The sequence below is a fragment of the Eumetopias jubatus genome, unplaced genomic scaffold (genome assembly GCF_037043125.1).
Source record: "Eumetopias jubatus isolate StellerSeaLion01/CBP00866 unplaced genomic scaffold, mEumJub1_p1.0 scaffold_13, whole genome shotgun sequence".
In the NCBI taxonomy this organism is placed as follows: Eukaryota; Metazoa; Chordata; class Mammalia; order Carnivora; family Otariidae; genus Eumetopias; species Eumetopias jubatus.
The window spans coordinates 30,153,823-30,174,301 of record NW_028274819.1 but is presented as its reverse complement, the minus strand read 5'-3'; the positions used below and the strand labels follow the sequence as shown (position 1 = coordinate 30,174,301).

The window sequence follows — 20,479 nt, the reverse complement described above, 5'->3', positions numbered from 1 at the left end:
TGCTGTTTTTCTTCAATGGCTGTTCCAGAGAATATAAAAAAGACATTACTTAGTTGACCACATCCTACTGCCGCCCGTTGAGTGCTGGCTGCCATAACATTTTAGTGATGGACATAAAGAAAGAACAGCAAGGGGGTGACAGTGACCGCTCCTGGGGACAAATGAGACTGAGTAGTGGTTACTCTCTTACCCACTGGTTCACCCTCTCACCACCACGCACACAGCCACGATAGTATCTTCAGCCTCCACTGCACGGTGACCTTTCCTATAGAAATTACAGTGGCCAAGATGAAATATTCACCCTCTGAAACCCACGGCAAGATAGATGACAGTGTGATGGAAGGAAAGAGTAGACTGAGTGCCTTATCGATCCATCTGCCAGCCTGTGAACAGTGGGTAATAAAAATTTATTGAAAATCAGGAAAAAAAAATCACTTATTCTAATTCTTCTGGAAGGCAGTACTAATGTTGCATATGAATAAATCCCCTCCTTCCCCAGGACTAAAACCACCATCCTCCCAGCCAACCCTCCAAACAGGACAGATTTAAAAATCTTGCAATTTTATTTGCATATAAAGGCCGCTAGATATAGAATATCACAATAAATTTAAAAGAAACAACTGCTTTCCTAAATTTCATTAACAAGATAACATAAAATAGAATAAAGCTCAACAGCATTTACAATGGGAAAACAGAAATGACTATTAGCGACAATATTTTGTGCTAGCGAAGATTGCATCGACACACAGTGCAAAATGGGGGGAGGGAGAGGAAGTAAGAAGACAATTCAGGGTATTTAAATATAAAGGACGACTAAGCCTCATTTTAGTTACCTTCCATTGCATCCACTTAAGTCTGTACATGCCTGTAATTGTACCTAGACTTAACTCAAGCTCTTTGAGACCTTGAGTTCTGAGAAAATGTGTCAGCCCCTTCGGACTTCTGATGCCCTGCTATAAAGCATTCCTTCGCAGTTGTACTGTCCTTGGCAATATTAAACTCCTAACTTAGTCATAGTACACAAAAAATATTTATATATATATAAACCCATATTGAAAAGGAGTCTGCACGCTCAATTGTTTTTTTAACTGCATGAAATACCTGCTCTTGACAGATTCCATTTCCATATTTTTAAAGCTAAAATAATTTAAAAGAAACAAACAATGAGACCTTGTATAACCACAATATGGATCTCACTAGCTAAGCCATCCTTTGAACGAGGGCCATTTTCTTCCCTGGACGCAGCTTTCTTTAGAGTGAGAGTGTGAAGAGAAGTCTTTTCCACGCCTACTTTTGCTGAAAAGATTGCTATAAATCCAGGCCAAGTCTGTAAAAAAGAAGGGTTACCAAGAAAACAACAACAACAACAAAACATCAAAACATAAAATACTTCAAACAATACTCTTAAACAGTTGTGCAAATCTGGGTGGTTTTTAAAACACTACCTACCTGTTTCTCTCTCTTTTTCCTTTTTCTTCCAGCTTAAAGCATATTAAAATAAGACTTTCATCACCTTTTAAAAAGAAAGCTTGGCTGTCCTTTGGCGAATACTAACAATTTACAATGGCGTGGCCTTTGAGAAAACGGAAGTCATTTTACAAATTCACAATGCTCCTTTCATTTCGAATGGACGCCCCATTAAAAAAAAATAATAAAGAAGAAGCACAACCTCTAGCGTCATTTGTGTTCCAGTAATTTACAAAAAGAACTCACAGGATTTGGAAATAAACAAGTAAGAGAATGTAAGTTTATAATTAGAAAAATGGCAGTTTATAGACCTTCCCTCACATTCCAATTGGGCTTTTAGAGCTTCAGGAACCCTGTGGGTTTGGAAGGTCAAATATAATTGGAGGGTTGGTCGGTTGAAAGCTGACTGTACACGTTGAGGCATTGATGTACGTTGTATAACCGTCGGTCATAATGCCGTAACCTGTGGAGACAGAGTGTCATGCTTACTGTAATATATACAAATGACAGTGACTCAGTGGTGAGCTGTCAGGCAAGGAAAACTAAAAAATCTTTGCCAGTGGGCAGTGAGATGAGATTCAATGAAGCCTCCCCAGATGATAACAGCTTTCAGAAGCTGCCTTCCAATTACATTCTGTTTTCTTTAAAGGGAGAATCCTCTACTTCAAAGAAAAGTGATTCCTTTTTTCCTTATTTAAGCATTCTATTTATCAGGGAAAGACTGTGATTTCTTTACTAGTGAGAATAAAGAAAAAACATTTTTTCCCTCTCTTAAAAATATGATTTTCATTTCAAAGCCCTGCATTAATTACTGAGTTCTAGGAACAGAAAGAGTAACGTAAGAGACTCCTCAGGGTACCCACATCCACACCCCAGATGGGCTTTGGGACAGGTGAGGAGGGAAGGAGCACTGCATTGGGATTCAGGAGGGGTGGATGCTCAGGTTCCTTATCTATGAGATAATCTCTAAACTGCCTCAATGAAAGTTAACAGTAAGTGATCTTATCTCCCTCGAATTGTGTGGCTTTGGTGCTGAGTTCCCTTTCGTTCAAGTAAGTCAAGTAATCAAATATCCAAGTGATTTGCAGAGACCTCGCCACAGGATCAAGCAAAAAGACTTCCCACATGGCAGTATAAAATCTCTGGTGACCTACTGGAAGGAAGAAGCTAAGGAAGTTTTTCTGGGTCTTTCGTACGTATGTCCCTTTTATAATTTTTAATTTGTTGAAATATTTTAACTTGTTTGCAAGTTTGCACATTTCCCTGGATACCTTATATCTACCTTAGAGTCTCTGCATTGAAGTTTGTAATTCTGTGTTGGTCTCAGGCTCTTATGGAATAGAAAAATATGCACGTGAAAAATTAAATTACCGGGACTTACAGAAATAACCAGGGTTTTTTTCCTTTTTTTTTTTTTCCTCTTTCCATTTACTAAAATTTGTCCAAGTAAGCCTGTGGAGAGCTTAATGAGGGTCAATGGAAAAATCTCTTAAGAAAAGAAAAGAGGCATTTAAAATGTGCACTGTTTAGTTCTGGGGTCATAAAGTCTTGTTATCTCTCTCCATCAAGAGGTTGGTATTTGCCCTCTCTCTGCCCTCTTCAGCTGTCTTAAGTGAATAAAAGTGAGACAAGTTTATTTGAATATGATCTCCTGCCTTTTAAGCAAGTTTATTATTTTGGGACATCAGTGGAATTCCCCAATTGTCTGGCTAGTTTAAAGCTAATTAATGATTTAAAAAAACAAAAAACAAAAAACACGGATGAAATACAAACTCATAGGCATGCTGCAGGAATTCAAGCCTGATACCTGTCCCCAGAAATGTCAGTTAGACATGAACTCCCAACCCCCATCCTCCCACCAATCCTGGATCATGCCTTAGAGAAGTGCCCCCTTTTCTGAGACTACAGCTCAAAGTCAGGGTAGGATGATGCCCACTCTTGGGAAGCTGCACCCCTGCATTCCATGCGCTCGGCTGGCGCCTGCACTTGGGACAGGATGAATTTTCTTAGGTATCAGTAGGATGATTTTCAATGCATATGCTTTTAATTCCTTGCCTAACCCGGAAGCCAATGGATTTGTGGGCTTTGAAAAGCACACTCCGTTTTTTTGCTTCATCAGACACACAGGCCTAAACAACTCGCCTGCAGATTCCTAAATGACTCCAGAGGACAAGCTGAAAGCAGAAGCTGGAGAAAATACGGCAGCTGCCTATGTAAAGGCACCCCTGGCGCACAAACCCTCGGAACCGGGAGAGACCAGTAGGGCCAGAAAATCGAAGGCCTGCTGAAAGACAGCTTTGTATCTGTCTAAAAACCCTAGCTTAAAAAAGGAAGGAAAGACAAAACCTTGAACCGTAAAGTTTCTGGGAGGCTTTCAGGTTCTGTGAACTTGACTCCAGCTTACCATGAAAGGCAGAACTAGAGGCAACTGGACCAGTTCCCATTAAGGCGAGATTTAATCATTCTCTTTAGCCTCAGCCTGACCTAAGAGTGCTGATGATTTCTGAGAAGTCTGAAATGGTTTTCTGAGGTTAGTAAGGAAACGACTACCTGCAAATGTGCAGGTTCCTGCCACTTCTGTTCTATAACTTTCACTGCGTGTCCCAAGTTATTTGCTTCAGAGAATGCCTTGTCTTCCTGGGTCTTCATATGCATTCCATATGAAACAGTATTTACAGGTAGAAAGAGGTCATGGAAGTTATTTAGTCTAATATCTAGGCCACTTCTTCTAACCATTTTAAAGAAAAAAAAAATTGTCCTTTTTGACCTCAGGGCTGCTCTACAGTGGTGGTTAGCAAACATTCCTTGTCAGAGCCCTGAGATTCCAGAAGTTGCCCGGGGGAGTGCTGGGTTTTCCGGAAGGTGAACCAGACCTGGTTCTTTCTCTCCACTCTGCTTAAAAGAGAGCAGCTCCGTATAAAATCTGTATCAGCTTTTCAGGCAGGTGTTTCTCCTAATCCTTCATTTTATAAAAGGGTTCTACCACTGGTAAAAGTTGCTCCAGTCATTCCCAGGGTAGCCAAGGTCCCCATTCTGGAATGAGATCATGGCTAATGACACATCTGGTGAACTCCTTTCGTCTGGTCTTACCTTCATGGATTCCACCAAATACATGGAGTTTGGGCCGAACTCGCCTCTGGACTGTGTTTAAAAGCTCCACGCAGCCCACTCTTTGAAGCTCCTTTGGAACCCAGTCTCGAAAGCCTACGGGCAAAATGCAATCAATACTCTTACTTTTCCTTCTTCAGGTAAGGTTTCATTTAGACTTTCAGGAAGCCATAACTCACAGAAGGTTTATTACATTATCTGTAATCCTAGCCTCTCCATTAAAGCTCACAATGGCTTTTAAGGAACTTTTCACTTGTCACTTTGTCTTCTTTAGGTTCTTGAATTTTTTTTTTTTTTTTGGTTTCCATTTTTTTTTCCTTCCTGTTAATTAACATTTTTTTTTTTTTTTTTCCTGTAAGGGATTTGATTTATGCAGCCCCGGTTTCAAATCTTCATGGGCCTAATGACATTTATTCCCGGCAGTCCCGCAATATCTCTTTCTTTCAATATTCAGTTACTTTCTCCTTTTTTATTATATCTTTCTTATAGCAGTTTACTTCTAAGATGGCTCAGAGAAGACAGGCTTAGGAGAGGCTGTTTGTAAACTGGCCACCAGACACCTGGCTCTCCTTAGGTACCTCAACTCTTAACCTTTGGTGGTTCCTGCTGACCAAAGCTTGGAAATGTGAAGCTCCTCCTGCAGTCTCATCTCTAGCAATAGGCAACAACGTGACCTCGTGGTGGCATCCCGTAAGCTGGGGCTAATTGACTGCCTTTAAAGTAAAAGCCACTTACTTCTATGCTTAATGCAGAAAATCCATAAAAACTGACATCAATTATAGCACAAGTCAGGTATCTGAATGATTATGGTCAGAAATGGAATCCATCTGCCTCAGCAGGATGGGTGTAAAGAAGGCAGGTGGGACTAACAGCTAAATCGCCATCAGTGGGAATCCAACCATAGCTCCATTGGGTGATTTCTACTATTTAGAAATGATCGGGCAGAAATGGACAGACAAGCTTATTCCACTTTGTTTGGCAAAACTGTAGAAACGAAAATAAAGCATCTCTGTAAAAATACGTTACCTGGGGTGTGGGAGGGGGAGTGGCTGGAAAGAACATCAGACGAAAAAGGGGGGCCCTATAAAAATTCAACCAGGGGTTTCAAAACTGTTAATTAGAGGAAAAAATCCTTAATCCACAGTGATTGGCATATTCCCTCATGAATGTGTTCTTCTCAAAGGGGGAAAATATCTTACTCATATATGATCAACCTGAGAAGGCATCCTGCTTCTACCATAATAGTAAAGTCTTATAGAGAGACGGCTTTCCTTCTCAGCGGGACAGAATTCAAGGCCAATCTCCATCCCACACCCCAATCCAGCATTTTCACAAGAACCCCAATAATGCACTGATTAAGGTTCAACTTCACCATGCCTGACCTTTTATTTTGGAACTCCTTGAAGAACTCACTTTGCTATATGCACAGCCACTCTCTGGATTATTCCATGTTTGCTATAAAGAGATGGATGGTAGCCTCCCTATGAAAAGTTCCTGGGATGTCTGAATTCTTCAGAGGCTAGAATTCAGACCTATTAACTACTGTCACTGGCTTCTGTACCAAAATTAATGGCTTGATGAAACTGTGAATCAATTGTTCTGTTCAAAGTTGTGTTCCAAATAACACTTCAGTCATGCAGATGTTTCTGTGCTGAGAATATCCAAGTCTTATTTACAATAAACAGCCTAAGGGGAATCATGTCTGTACCGAAGAGGCTGCTCAGGGAAAGGATCAAGTTGGCTGGGATGCTCTCTCCGTAGGTCTCGCTGGGTAACTCAGGCTGATCAGAATATTTAGCTAGCAGTTCAGGAGTTAGTCTCTAATGACTGCAAAATAGGGAAATTAACTAATTAAGGATGATACATGTTGGGGCGCCTGGGTGGCTCAGTCGTTAAGCGTCTGCCTTCGGCTCAGGTCATGATCCCAGGGTCCTGGGATCAAGCCCCAGCATCGGGCTCCCTGCTCCGCGGGAAGCCTGCCTCTCCCTCTCCCACTCCCCCTGCTTGTGTTCCCTCTCTCGCTGTGTCTCTCTCTGTCAAATAAATAAATAAAATCTTATCATAAAAAAAGGATGATACATGTTGTTGGTAAGTATAATCTTTTTAAAACATGGGATGGGATGGGATGGGACAGAATGAAATAGGGAAAAAAGCATGGGGATGGTGATTCTGAAATATTGAAAAAGTCAAGAATTGCTAGATCTTGTGCAAATCTGGACAATTTCCCTATCTGCAACAAGGCTGGCTCCTCTTCTCCTGCTTCTCCCTATTGTTAAAACGTACCACCGTAACTCACACCTCGGTCCTCCCTTCAGCTGTTTCTATGTGAAACACAGAGCACTGCCTTGGTAAGGGAAAGGAAGCAGTCCTAAGTGCGTTGGAGGAAACAGTATTTACAAGGAGTAAATTCACAGTAGGAGGCATGTGTTAGATTTTTTTATTTTTCAGGTTGACAGAGGAGGGAAGTGATACAGACAACAACCCCAAACCACAGGGAAAAATTGTGAAAATAATTTATTTTGTATTAAGTGTTTTCTATCTTTTTCCAAACCAAACTTTGCTAGTACTGTACATTTGGACATTTAGTAAGAGCACAGATTTCATGTTATGTGTTTTTTACCACAATCGAAGAAAAAGAAAACTCTCCTACTTAAAGTGAAGTATCTGAATGTCCTGAGGACACCCTTGTTGGGCAGGAAGCGTCCTGGCGTAATAGATACCAGACAGATGGGGACCAAGGTGATAGGAGCATTTGAAAAATGTTCTGTGGCTGAGCCACAAAGAGATAACAAGTTCTTGAATAATTAAAAGATAATTATGTAAGTCAAAGAATCTTCTTCTGGACCATAATCTGCATAACTAAAGGTGGCTTTGAAGCACACTGGTGGGTGATCTAAACTGGGTGTAGGTTCAAGGATTCTGTAGGATGAGTATCTTTTAAGTAACTTTCACCATAAATCCTTACTTAACACCTTAGCTTTAAAAAAAAAAGGATTATTTGCTCGTATAATCCGCTCAAGTGTTAAACTTTTAAAGATTTCCTAGGAAATCTTTATGGAAAAGGAAAATGAGCTACTTTACCTTATCTTTGGGGGGGGGAGAGAGAGAGAAAGAGAAGGGGGGCAGAGGGAGAGGGAGAGAGAATCTCAAGCAGACTCCATGCTGAGCACGGAGCCCCATGGGGGGCTCAATCCCACTACCCGAGCCGAAACCAAGAGCCAAATGCTTAACCAACTGCACCACCCAAACACCCCAAATGAGCTACGTTAAACAAAAGTTTCCATCATTTCATTCCTTCACAAGCCCGCTGGTTGGGAGGTCTATGTCTATGTCTTCCTTCCATTCCCCACTCCACCTCCCTCACTCCTGAGTACAGTTCTTAAAATAAATGATCAAGCTCAAAAGACTGTGGTGCTCCATACTCATTTGATTTTCCCTGATTCAACTAAATAAAAAAATTTAATTTCAAGAACACCTGTAAGCCCAGCAGAACGGCTGAGTTGAATTATCGTACTGGTTTCTTTTAAAGACATTGACTTTTCTTTTTGTGTTCACTTTTTATTTTTTGAAGGAAAATGATTATATCCCCAAAGCATTTATTATCCTTTATTATTATGAAAAAAGGCATCTCTTATGACAAAAGGACAACCTTTGCTTCACTTACCTAGAGGAGGTCCGTGGGTCATGAGTATGTCAATGCCCTCAGGGATGAGGTTCCACTTGTCCAGCAGAGACTGACCTCTGGGCAGGTTAAAGCCCCATCCATTAAACCACGGGGTCCTTTGGGGGAGATAATGCACATGATATCAGGCCAGCAGAGCTGCGTTTCCGCTCTACAATATTTCTCTCTCGCACATTCCCCACACGGTTTGCGTTGCTCTCTTTTCTCTTTTTGATGGTTGGCCCTGGCAGCAGGATGCTTTTTTGTTGACTGCTTCAAAACCAGGGCATTTGAAAGCAAGTGTGGAGCCGGCGAATTGTTCAACCAGAAAGGGGCACAAGAGTCTTTACAGTGGAGACTTTTCCAGCTGACCTCTATCAAAATTTTAACAATGCTTTGTCTTCTCCCCTAAATCTCCATGCTTCCTAAGATGCCTAGTCCCAATCCAAAGCATTTCCAGCCTTCCTGCAGTATCTCAGAGCTCAGAAATTCTATCAGTACTCCTTCCTCCCGATCACTGTGACACTGCTTCCCCAGAAGGATTCTTACTAGTGTCCCAGGCGAAAAGGCAAGTGCTCTGAAGGCAGAGCGTGAACCCCTGTACAGGGAGATGTTCTGAACAGCCTGGACTGGGAAAGCTGAAAAAATATAGGGGTTCTGACTGGTGAGAGGGGGGACAGGGAACAAAGATCAGGAGGAGGCGCCTCCTCCTGTCATTAAAAGGAAGATCTGGGAGGTTATTCTGGAATCTGCTCTCCTGGCGGGGAAGGTAAGCAGTCCACCCTCTCAGAAACTTCTGCTTCAGGAATGAGTTTTTGAGACTGACTGCTTCATGCAGAGAAGTGAATGAGGTTTTGGTCCATCCTGTGAGCACCTCTAATTGGAGCTGAACGTGCCTCTACCATTTATAATAACATGAGAATAACCAATTTTTCTCTACAAATACTACTGGCTAGATCACATCAGAGCAACGCAGTCCCCAGCGCTGTCCTTCTCCCGAACACCTAGCTATAACCTCTATTTTCCGAAAACGACTCTTTCCCCCCCTTCTGTAGAAAAACTCCAATTTGCTAGTGCATACATGCAAAAGACAAGCTGGTCAATCTTCTGGCTAAGCTGAACTTCCCATGCCTCCTGAAAGGTGACCCTGCGTCCAAGGCAACCTGGTCAGTCACAGCTAACCAAATGAGGTCACTCTTACTTAAAGCCAATCATGGGCCAGACTATCAGACCCTCTCAAGACTCAGAACTCAGAAATACTGACCCTGCATTCATTTGGTGGGGGGCATGTATAGGTAAGGACAGGATCTCACAAATGAGAACCTCAGTTCTCACTGAGGCGCCTGAAAGAAAGTTCCAGAGATAACGGACTGTGTGACCCCAGCTAAAAAAGTGAAACCAAGAAAGTATCTGACCTGGTTCCTAGAATTATTGTCCAAGTTCCTAAGCCATCCTCAGGGGCTTACTTACAATAACAATAATAACTTTCAAAGCTATTAATTGTTGAGGGCTTACTCTGTGTCAAGGAACTATTCTAAACACTTTATTTGTATTAACGCATTTAAATTACACAACGAGCTCATGAGGTAGCTACTAGTATTAACTCTATTTTACAGATGAGGAAACCGAGGCACAGAGAACTCAAGTAAATACAACCAATAAACTGGATATCAACCCCAACAATCTGATTCCAAAACCCATCCTCTTAGCCATCACACAACTCCTCTTCTTACACAGTACTTGAATTAACTTCCTACTTGCTCTGGGTGAGCCTGTACTCTTTTAAGTTTAAGTGTCTTGTTGCTTGAAGCCAAATGAGCTCTGAACTGGGATCAGGTGCATGGTTCTGAAATCCAGCAATGAGATGGTGGAGTGGACACCCATGGTTTCTGCCTGCCCAGCTCCTTCACCCTTCTTTTGGTAATGGCATCTGAATTTTCTTTGGAGAACCTCTCCCTCCCCATCTCCGTACATGTGCTGCGCTAAGGCTGACTCGTTGCTGCTCTAGGATCTCCCTGAACAGAGACTGGTCTAGGGATGTACATATGACCAGGCTGGGAGTCGTCCTCAGGCTTTTGCTGGTGCTACTGAAAAAGAGGCCATGGGTTCCTCTCTGGGATCCTGGGATCCTTGTGTAGGCTTGGAATTGCCTGGGAGCTTTGTCTCAGCCACCATGCTGACAGCCTGTGCTTGAGGGTCAAACCATTACAAAAAAAAAAAGAAAAGAAAAGAAAAAAGCCAAGCAAAGAAACAAGTGTACCCAGATGATCTTGTTGGACATTATGGATCCAGCTGTGCCTAAAGCCAATCACACATTTCCTTCCAAGTATATAAGCTAATAAAATATTTTTCTTTTTATTAACTTGAGTTAGGTTCTGTTTCCACAAGTGAAAGAGTCCTAATACATAAAATTGTTGTATTTAGTGTAAAAATGATCTCTGTACTTATGGTAGGCAACAATGTCTACCCCCACTCCCACCCCACAGATGTCCATGTCCTGATCCCTGGAACCTGTGGATATATTACCCTACCTGACAAAAGGAATTAAGGATGCTGATGATGGAGTTCAGGAGCTCATCATGCTGACCTTAAACTTGGGGTGATTTGTTACAGCAACGAACAGGACACTAATACAGTCCCTAACAGGTCTGAGCCGGCTGGCTCCACCCTCCAGGGGCTGTGAGTGGTGCGGGGTCTCACGAAGCACACGTGCAATCAATTAGCACAGCTCTTGGCAGCCACACTGCCTTGCTCAGCTAGATGCTGTGCTTTGGGTTTCCTCAGAGGAAAAGGCAGTGCTTGCTGCTAGGGAGGCACAGACATCTCAGGCCTGGGGGTAATGCCAGGTGGGCCCTTTCAGTGCTCAAGTAGTCCAGCTCGCTTGCGTTTATCTTCCAGGACTTCCTATCTTCAGGTTCTTAAACATTTTCATTAGAGTCTGAAAGAGACCTTTCCCAGTTTGGGATGCCCATCCTTCCCGTTCATTTTACCATGACCCATGATCTGTCTTAAAAGTAAAAAGAAAAAAAAAACAAAAACGGCAAGTTCGAAACCGAGTGAAAACTCAGTGAGCCTTTTGGCATGAGAGAGACACAAGCAAAAACATCTGTTTTCCTAGATTTCGAAAACAAGCTTCTGGGCCTATGGTTTCCGTCTGAATGCCAAATAAAGAAGGCTTGAAAGAGTCCCAAGCACACCCAAGTAGTTGATACAATGAATAGTTGGTACTCTGATTTCTCTGCTAGAGTCTGTCTGCGGGCAGTCAGCCTCTGGACCCCCAGGTCATCCCAGGGGATTCCAGAGTCAAAGGAACAAGACTTCAATTTTCAGTCTTTCTAATTTTCTCTCACAGGGTCTTCTCGGGAAGCCCACAGCCCTAGTACCCCAGGAAGTGCTCAGTTTTATAAGTGCTTTGCAAGCACAAGACAAGCCCATTGTGTCTTTGGATACCCCAAATTTCATTTGGTTAATGTTAAGCTTGTGACAAAATCCAGAAGTTTCCAAGTTAAGGGTAAACTTTAAAAATATCTGGCTTTCATTTTGACTCAAACTTGTATGTATGTGTATGAGAGTGAGACAGGATTTAAATTATAAGAAAAGGAACATTTATCACGTCCCTGATATGCTTTACACAGAGGTTTTACATAGACTATTAAACTTAATTACTCATAACAATCCTTGAATTATTATATTAACAATCCTTGAGTACTGCCAGCTCTATTTTTAGATAAAAAGCCTGAAAATCAGTGATATCAAGTAACTTGTCAATATTCCCAGGATTGGTTAAGTAGTGGAGCCCAGATTCCAACACGGATCTGCTAGCTCCAAAGCCTCTGTTTTTCCCTTGCACAAGGCTGAACTAAAACCTTCTAGCCCAATGTTGGTTTTACTCTCACACTTATAGAGTAAAAACAGGGCTGCTCCATACAGTCTCTTAGGCTGTGCACTGTACAACCTCAGGCGGTGCCGTGGCACTGTGTGATCGAAGTGGCTCTTAGTAAAAATGGAGTGTGACTTCAACGATGTTATTATGGCTTTTATGGGATAATCTCTCTTCCTTTAGATCCTCCAGATAAGGCCTTTTCCACAAGACAGTGGCCAGGCAATGGGAAAAGCAGCCCAGTGATAGGTTCCAGAATTATCCCAGCATGGCCGTAATGAAGAGGGGCACACAGAAGAGACCTGTGTGCTAATTCTCATTCTGGCATCCATTTACTAACTCACGTGAACCTCTGCTAAGCGAGGAATGGTCAGTGGGCCACTTTCCTCATCTGAAAAATGCATGAGTACATGGATTTGATTACTGGATTTCAAGATTGCTTATAGGCTGCAGAAATCTCATGCAGGAGCCCCACACCCAAAGCAGGTTCATGCAGGGGTGCTCTGGCTGGAGGGCTGGGAAGAAGGGGCTCTGAACCTGCTCACTCACTTGGCTCCCTCCTCCTTTCTGACCTCTGCTTCTAAGCTAAGCCAGCAAAGCCCAGCACTTGATGGTCCTTCTGTGATCAAGAAATCCTAACATTCGGTAAGTTTGTGCAGACTATCAATGTTCTAAATACTGTGAATCACTCTCAATGAATTGCCTAAATTGCCTATAAGGGACCGAGTCCAGTGTGGAAGAAATAGCTGCACAGAGCCGAGACCAAACGTGTCAGCATCAATGAATAATGCTTTATCCAGTTGAGTTTCAACCTGAAACATGAAACCCCAGCAGTGAGCCCATCAGGGGTTCACTGGAAAATATGCGCACAGTCGACCTCCAGAGCCCCACAATGGATTTTGTTCTGTAGCAATGGGGGGTGAGGGGGGAGAGAAGGGGGGAGGCATCCAGGGGAACAATGTCTATTGCCTCAGCCAAGGACTTAATAATTAGCTGTGACTAATAAATACCACATGGGAACCAACTTGTAAGAAAATGTCCCACAAAGTGCCTATTGCCTGTGGGCCAATCAGAACCTGTAACCCATCCCCTTATAGAGAAGGATTCGAAAACTCTGGAAGGAAGGGGAGCACTACAACTGCCTGAAGCCCTTGGACCGAAGACTCAGATGGATGGAAGCTCTCGAGGTTAGGGGCACTTGGCTTCTCAGGGCCGAAAGTCCAGGGGCAGGTGCTACGGGAGTTAACGTAGGCAGGACTTGTTCCAAACAATGTCAACACAGAACAGGTTTTCTATATGGAAGCAGGTTGAGATGAAATCGCTGCAAAGGTCATCTGTGTTTGCAGTTCACAGAAGGGAGCTGCTGGACCATAAATCTGAGGTTGGGACAGGTGAATGGCTGTTTATACTCCCCTACCCACATCAGTGGGGGTTGGGCACGCCCTGGGAAAGCAGGATTTGGAAAAGAGAAGGTCCTACTTGTTCTGCTCGGATGGGGGCTACTCAGGTTCACAGCCCTGGTACTTGCTGGTCAACGTCTACAAATTCCCCATGTTCAGACAGGTCCCGGGCAGGCTGCATCCCAAAGACTCAGGATTGTTATAAACAGTCTCCTAGGTGCCTCCTGCAAAGATTAAGGCTTGGGAGCCTGGTGAGCTCCGCTGGGGCTGTGCATGCTTCACACTGGGTGTGAAGGGGAAAGTGCAAGGGCTCACAGCTGGTGTGTTGGCCATGCCACTTAAGAGCTGTGAGGACCTGTGGGTTCTGTCGAAGTTCACCACGCTCATTTTGGAGGCAGGAAGTATGAACATGGATTACGGAATCACTGATCAATCAAGTCCCAGGTCTACCGCTTGTTGGTCTCTTCATCTTTCAAATAGAAACAAAGTATCTGTCTACGTGGGTAAAGTGAGACAGATCATTTATGCAAAACTTTTGGCAGCATACTGGCACAGAGTGTTAATGTGCAGCTTTTAATTTATATATAAGATATATTAGCAATATACACACGGACACGTACATACACACACACACACAGTCACTCATGTTACTTTTTCTTTCTAGAATTTCCCAAGCTTCGGCTCATCAAATAATAGGCCCTCTTGCTCCAGACTTTTGAAGAGTCCCCAGTGAATAGGCAAGCATTGCTAGATGGCGAGATAGAGCCTGATTTCCTCCGGCTGATTACTTATTAAAAGGTACTTCCTCAGCTCACTTTTGAGTGGAAGTTTTTCAAACAGGCACTCGCTCGCTCACTCGCTTGCTCAGTCTTGCATAGACAATCCTGTGGAATGTAAGCGCACAGGGCGAAACGTTAGTCAAGGCTGCTTAGCTGGCTACCACAGGTGGTTAGATTTTGACAGGCTCTTAAATTGGGAAAGTTCCAGGAAGGGGGTGACTTCGGGTCCTCGGAATATTAATAACAGGGCGCTCGGAGAGGCTCACTGGCAGCATGGACAAGCTACTAATTAACACCATCGCTGTAGCCTGGCATCTCCGGGACGCAAGATTCAGAAGCCAGGGGACGGTTTCCACATACACTTTCTTTTCTAAATGGCACACTTCAGAATTGCAACCTTGCTCACGCCTGGCTCTTCCAGCCGCCATCGGCCCCTGCCCGATGGCACATCACACTGGGTCCAGCAGAAGCTAATTTAACCACCGCTGGTTAAAATCACACCGCACTTCACAGCCCCCTTCACATGCCATGAAGCTGTCATGATAATTCTTGATCTCTAGCTCACCTGACAGCTCAGCCCTCCCTTGACTGCAAAGCTCCCGTCAGTTAGAAATAGCAGTTTCTCTGGTACCAGACGTGTCATCCTGAATAACCAGACGAAAGGCAGGCACCTGCCCCACTCCCTTCCTTGCCTCCTTTGCTCTTTAACTCTGGAGTTTGTGAAGAAGCCAGCCTTCTCTCCCAAGTCCCTCCCCTTGGCAGCCTGGAAGGTACCCTTCCATGCAATTAAAAAGATGCTCTGCATTAGCCTATGGAGGAACGTCACACCTTGTGCAGCGAGAAGACACACACACACCAGTTGCCGCGGCTAGGAGAGAGAGGGACAGCTTAACTTCGGGGCAAGATTTACAGCCCCGTGCAGCTGCCTGGGAAGCCTGCCTGGCCCAAACCACAGGCTCAGCTGCCTCGAAAGGGCAGTGCGGGCTTCTCTCTCACCCCAGCTGTCTAGTCCCATCTCTTCCCTGTGACTTTGTAACGCGCTCTTTCCTTATGAGGGCCCCGGGATGACAACACACACTGTTCTGATAAAGGGCAGGCCGGGGTGAATAATGCGGTCTGCGTGCTGGGGACAGCAGGGGAACAAATCTCACCTGAGGGGGTCACCTGAGGCCCCTGAGCTGTGAGCAGGGGCTTCACAAACCAAAGGCCTGCGGTCTTTACAAACACGCCAACTGTGACCCTTTTTTGGTAACGAATAAGGGAACAAGTATCAGAATTAAGCCTCTGCTACCCATTTTCCTTTCCCTTGCTGGAAAGGAGATGGTGTAAGCGGAGTTTGCTTTAGGAACCAAGAAAAAAAAAAACAAACCCACTACGACCTGTTTTCCAATGTGGTGTGCCTTGAATTGTTAAAAGTAACATTAAAGCTTCTGTTGCCTTCCCACTGAGCAGTATGGGAGACTACGCTCATCCATCCTGTGAAGAGCCTGACAAGGCAGAGGAGGGGCCATGGCAGGACCTCTGTCTTGGGGGGCAGGTGAAGCAGATTTGGGGCATGCCCAGGTGCATCCAGAAACAGCATTTTGTTTTGTGGCTGAGGAAATTAGAGGACCAATACCAGGGTGCCCGGACCAGAAAATGGGCCCTGCATTGCTCTTTAACCCCCATTAGGGAGAATTCCTCAAAAAGGGGTATCAGCCAACTCTCCCAGGTTTAAAAGAAAAAGGGAGGCTCAGTGGATGGCAAGGAGTAGAAAAGAAAAGGCGCATTCCTCTTTTTTTCTTTTTTGGTGATTTTTAAAATTGTGGTAAACTATATATAACATAAAACTTACCATTTCAGCCATTTTTTTTAAGTGTATAATTCAGTGGCATTCAATACACTCACAGTGTTGAGCAACCATCGCCACCATCCAGCTCCAGAACTTTCTCATCATCCCAAACAGAAGCTCTGTGCCCATGAACAACCATTCCCTCTCTCCGTACCCTCCCCCCAGACCCTGGCAACCACCATTCCACTTTGTGTCTCTGTGAACATGACTACTGCAAGTGTCTCATGGAAGAAGAATCCTGCCACATCTGTCCTTTTGGGTCTGGCTTCCTTCCCTTGGTACAATGTGTTCATGGCTCATCCACACCGTAGCATGTATCAGAAATCCACTCCTTTTTATGGCTCAATACTATCCCATCGTACGGCTAAACATCATCCAATTTTTCATCTAAGGTTTCTGAAAGTCTAGGATGTGTCAGGCACTAAGCTTGGCCCTAGGGAGACATGGGGTCCCTTGCTTTGGGAAGTGTGAGGTTACTGAGTTGAACGCCCAGGGAGGATGGGCTCAGTCTGGTACTTGTGGGGCAATTACTCATTCGACAAACATAACCTGGATGCCTGTCGTGAGCTAGGTTCTGGCAAGGTAGGTGCTGGGAATCCAAAATTGAATACAGTTTCCAGGATAAACCCACAGCTCACCATCTCACAGGTAAGGCTGCCCCGGATAGAAGGCCTTCATTTCTAAGTACTCTAATTTCAGAGGAACTTGGGGAACACCAGAATGATCTGAGAATTCATCCAGCAATTTCAAGGGAAGACTGGCTCCCAGGCCACCACGTGATCGGGAGCATACTTGGCAGCACTTTTGGGGGAGGTTTCCTTCCATTTCCTCCTGCACACTCCTTAATAAGGCTGGGCAGCTGAAGCCAGGGCCACAAAACACAAAACCACATCCTCCTGAAGACTGAGCTTGTGAGGGCAATTGTGTGTCACATGCCTGGCTGGTTCCAAAGCACAGGACGAACAGGAAGGGAGGAGACAGGAAGATTGCCAAGTACTCAGGCAACTTGGCAGAGAGCACCTGTACCTCCCTCTCCTCCTTTTCTACCCTGCAGACATGTCACAGAAACCTAGTAGGTAGAGGAAGGGTTTCCTAACTCAGATTTCCCAAAAGAGCAAGAAAAGGAGGAAAAGTGGGCTCAGAATTAATGGCATTTTGTCTTGTTACATAGTGAACTCAAGAACTGCTGTTAACAGGCAGGATGGCCAGATGAAATCTGGGCCCCCAACCAGAGGATCCCACAACATTTTATTCTGTTTAGTTTTTTTGAGAACGTGTCTGTATGAGTGTGCACTGTCACACATTTATGTTGATAATGCTGGTTTCTTTTTATATTATTTCATTTTGGGGGGACTCACGGGTCTATAGCTGGGGAGGTTCACACTGGAAAGAAAGCCTGCCACCTGAAAAATAGACGCCAAAAGAATAAGTAATAAGTGGACAATAAAATACCATGCAGTCATTCATTAAACATAACAAGGAAGATTGGAAGTTCGGTGACTTCAGTCTGGTTCGCCACTGTATCCCTAGCACCCGGCACAAAGCAGACACTTAAGTATTTGTCAACTGAATTAAGAGGGACCATTCATAAAGGGTTTGTAACTTCATGAAAAAATGTGTCTACCTTGATGGTCAATGGAAAAGCAAAGTATTAATTTGCATATCAGTATGAATGCAAGTACGCAAAAAATGCTTAGAAAAAAGACACAGACCAACATCCTGAATGGGGGTGGGAGGATTAGGGACGATTTTTTTCCCCTTCTGTTTGTCTACTATTTTCTACTCTTTCACTACTGATTAATATCATTTGGAAAGAAATAATTATTTGGTGTAAAATCTTCATACAGCCAAATGCAAGTTGGATATGGACGGACAGACTCATTGTCTACTTAGACTCTACTCGGACTGTGAGGCAGTTTCCCCAGGGGGTGGAGCATTGGGGGGGTGTTTGCTCAGGAGGCTGACAAGGCTTGCTTTCTTTCTCTCTCCTCCCCACAAGACAGTTTGTGGGAAGAGAAAGGCATCTTTAGCAGCAGAAGTCTTTTATTCATTCAGGTAATTCAATACATGTTTACTGAGCACCTGCTATCTGCCAAGCATTACTCTTCTGGTGGTGGCTCATTTTTCATTTTACTGAGGAACCTGTTTCAACGTAGATAATGTGATATATCTGCATAGTACTTACTTAATAGAAGTCATTCCCACCTTTCTTAGTTCACGGTAACCCCAAGTGGTGAGCAAGGGATTCATTTAAGAGAAAACAGTATACAGAATTTTAGTGACTTGCCTGCGGTTGCCTTCGGTGGAGGTGGCATGACTACGTTTGCAGGGTTAAAACTTAGCCCAGTCTGGTTTCAGATTTGGACTGCTTTCTACTCAGCAGTGGGACCTCGGGCAATTTCGTCCACCTGATCTCCCTTCTTCCATCTATAAAATGGAGGTAACAACGGCAACCACACAAGTTCATTGTGAGGACTGGATGTGATAATATATGTAATCATTCGGCAGGATGCTTGCCCTATATTAAGAATTAAATTTAGCTCTTTTTGTCATCATCATGAATGTTAACGTCGTTATAAATATTAGTTATCTTCAAGCCCTTGGCTCTTTGTTGTCTACTGCATCTTCTTCGTATTGCCACCAGGTGTACCTTCTCTCCACTGCTCAGATTTCGAATGTAAATACCAAAGAATTAGAGTGACCCATTGGAAAGCAGTGAGCGTTAACATTTCAGTACAGAGGAGCCAGCTTCGGATAATGAGAAGGCAATGCGTTAGAGTCAGAGGACATGAGTCCAGCCCTGGCTCTTCCAACTTACTTGCTATATAACCTTGGGCAAGTAACCTCTCTGATCTCCCGTTTCCTTCACTGTGCCACAGGGACAACAATTCCTATGCAACTCGCAAGGTTGTCAAACAAAGACCGGTATAAGTGAGGTGCTAAAGAGAAAGTGCCTTCTAATTCCCATGTCACTGGCTGTCTGTGGTGCCTTTGTGCTGCTTGAAAAGCTCAGAAAAGCTGGAATAAGTGACAAGGAGGTCAGATGTAAGTTAAAGTGTTGGCCCCTACTGATCTACCATTTTGGCTCTAAATGACTAGTTGCGGTCCAGACCGATTTAGTCAAGTGAGAAAACTGTGAGTGCAAACTGGCAGTACACACAATCAGGGGGATGAGTGAGAAGCTGGAGCTGCCTCTTCAATTCAGAGGTTAAAGCAAGTAGACAGACCCTGGTGTCTCCCTCCCCGTGCCAGCCAACCATAGATTATTAATTGGGCTCAGCCACCATTATCAAGCCCCTTCCACTGCACAGCCTTGGCAAAGGCGCTTCGGGGAGATCGAAATGCAACGCGAGACCATCCCAACCTGCCATCTGGTTGGGATAACGAGATAGTCACAGGCAACATTGTTCTTCCCTATTTCTGCCCATTAAAATTCCACTGAGCCCTTAGAGCTCAGCTCATATATCCCCCAAGAAGCTTTGCCGGATCCTCTCAACACTCTAATTGTCATTTGTGGAATTTATCATATTCTGCATTATCACTGGCTTGTGCGCGTGGTGCATGTGTGTGTTTTAACTTATTTCCCACCTCATTCCAACAAGTTGTCAAAGTTGTGTTATGGGTATGTCTATCTTCCTCAATGGATTGTGAGCCACGCCCTATTCACATTGCTGTCCCTAAGATCTGTGTCCCCAACAGGCACAATGCCTGTTACATAATAGATGTCAAGAAAATATTCGTAATAATGAAAAAAGCAAAAGAGAGTTTAGAATAAGCGCCCATGGCAGTGATCCAAATAATATGTGTGACTGGAGGTTGGAATGGGGCAAGATAGATGAAGGTCTGAGTTTTTAAAAAAAGAAAGGCGACTTAAAAATACTGGATTTTATGTCTCAGAGGCCTGTGCTGCCAAATACAATAGCCACTGTGTGGCTACTGAGCACTAGAAATGTGGCTCGTCTTGCTTGAGATGTACCAAAAATGTGAAAGACATGCTGTATTTTGGATACTTCACAGAGAAAACAAATGTAAAAATATCTAAATTTTTATACCAATTGCATGTTTCAACGATAATATTTTGGATATACTGGGTTACATAAAATATATTATTAAGCGAATTTTACCCTTTTTCGCTTATTAATGAGGCATATTTAAAATTACATATTTGGTTCATGTTATATTTATATTGCACAACACTGGCACAGGCCACAGAATTATTTGTACTATGACTCAGAAAGCCCAGTTTAGGGCTTATGCCCTAAAGAAATCATCCCAAAGTGAGTAAAAATGCCAAGCACAAAGTTGTTCACTGCAGAGTTATTTATAAGCGCAAAATATTGGAAACAAGTATAT

At 43.7% G+C, this 20,479-nt stretch overlaps 1 protein-coding gene across 1 annotated transcript in view; it reads right to left on the bottom strand.

Moving 5' to 3' along the window:
• Positions 1–626: 626 nt before the first annotated feature.
• The window catches only part of MPPED2 (metallophosphoesterase domain containing 2), a 170,735-nt gene continuing 150,882 nt past the window's right edge, over positions 627–20,479 (bottom strand). The window contains exons 5-7 of the mRNA XM_088017816.1: positions 8,240–8,355; positions 4,558–4,671; positions 627–1,930 (exon numbers count right to left, since the gene is read on the bottom strand). Coding sequence (XP_087873942.1) covers positions 1,812–1,930; positions 4,558–4,671; positions 8,240–8,355 — 349 coding nt within the window. The 3' untranslated portion in view covers positions 627–1,811. The remainder of the gene's footprint in view (positions 1,931–4,557; positions 4,672–8,239; positions 8,356–20,479) is intronic.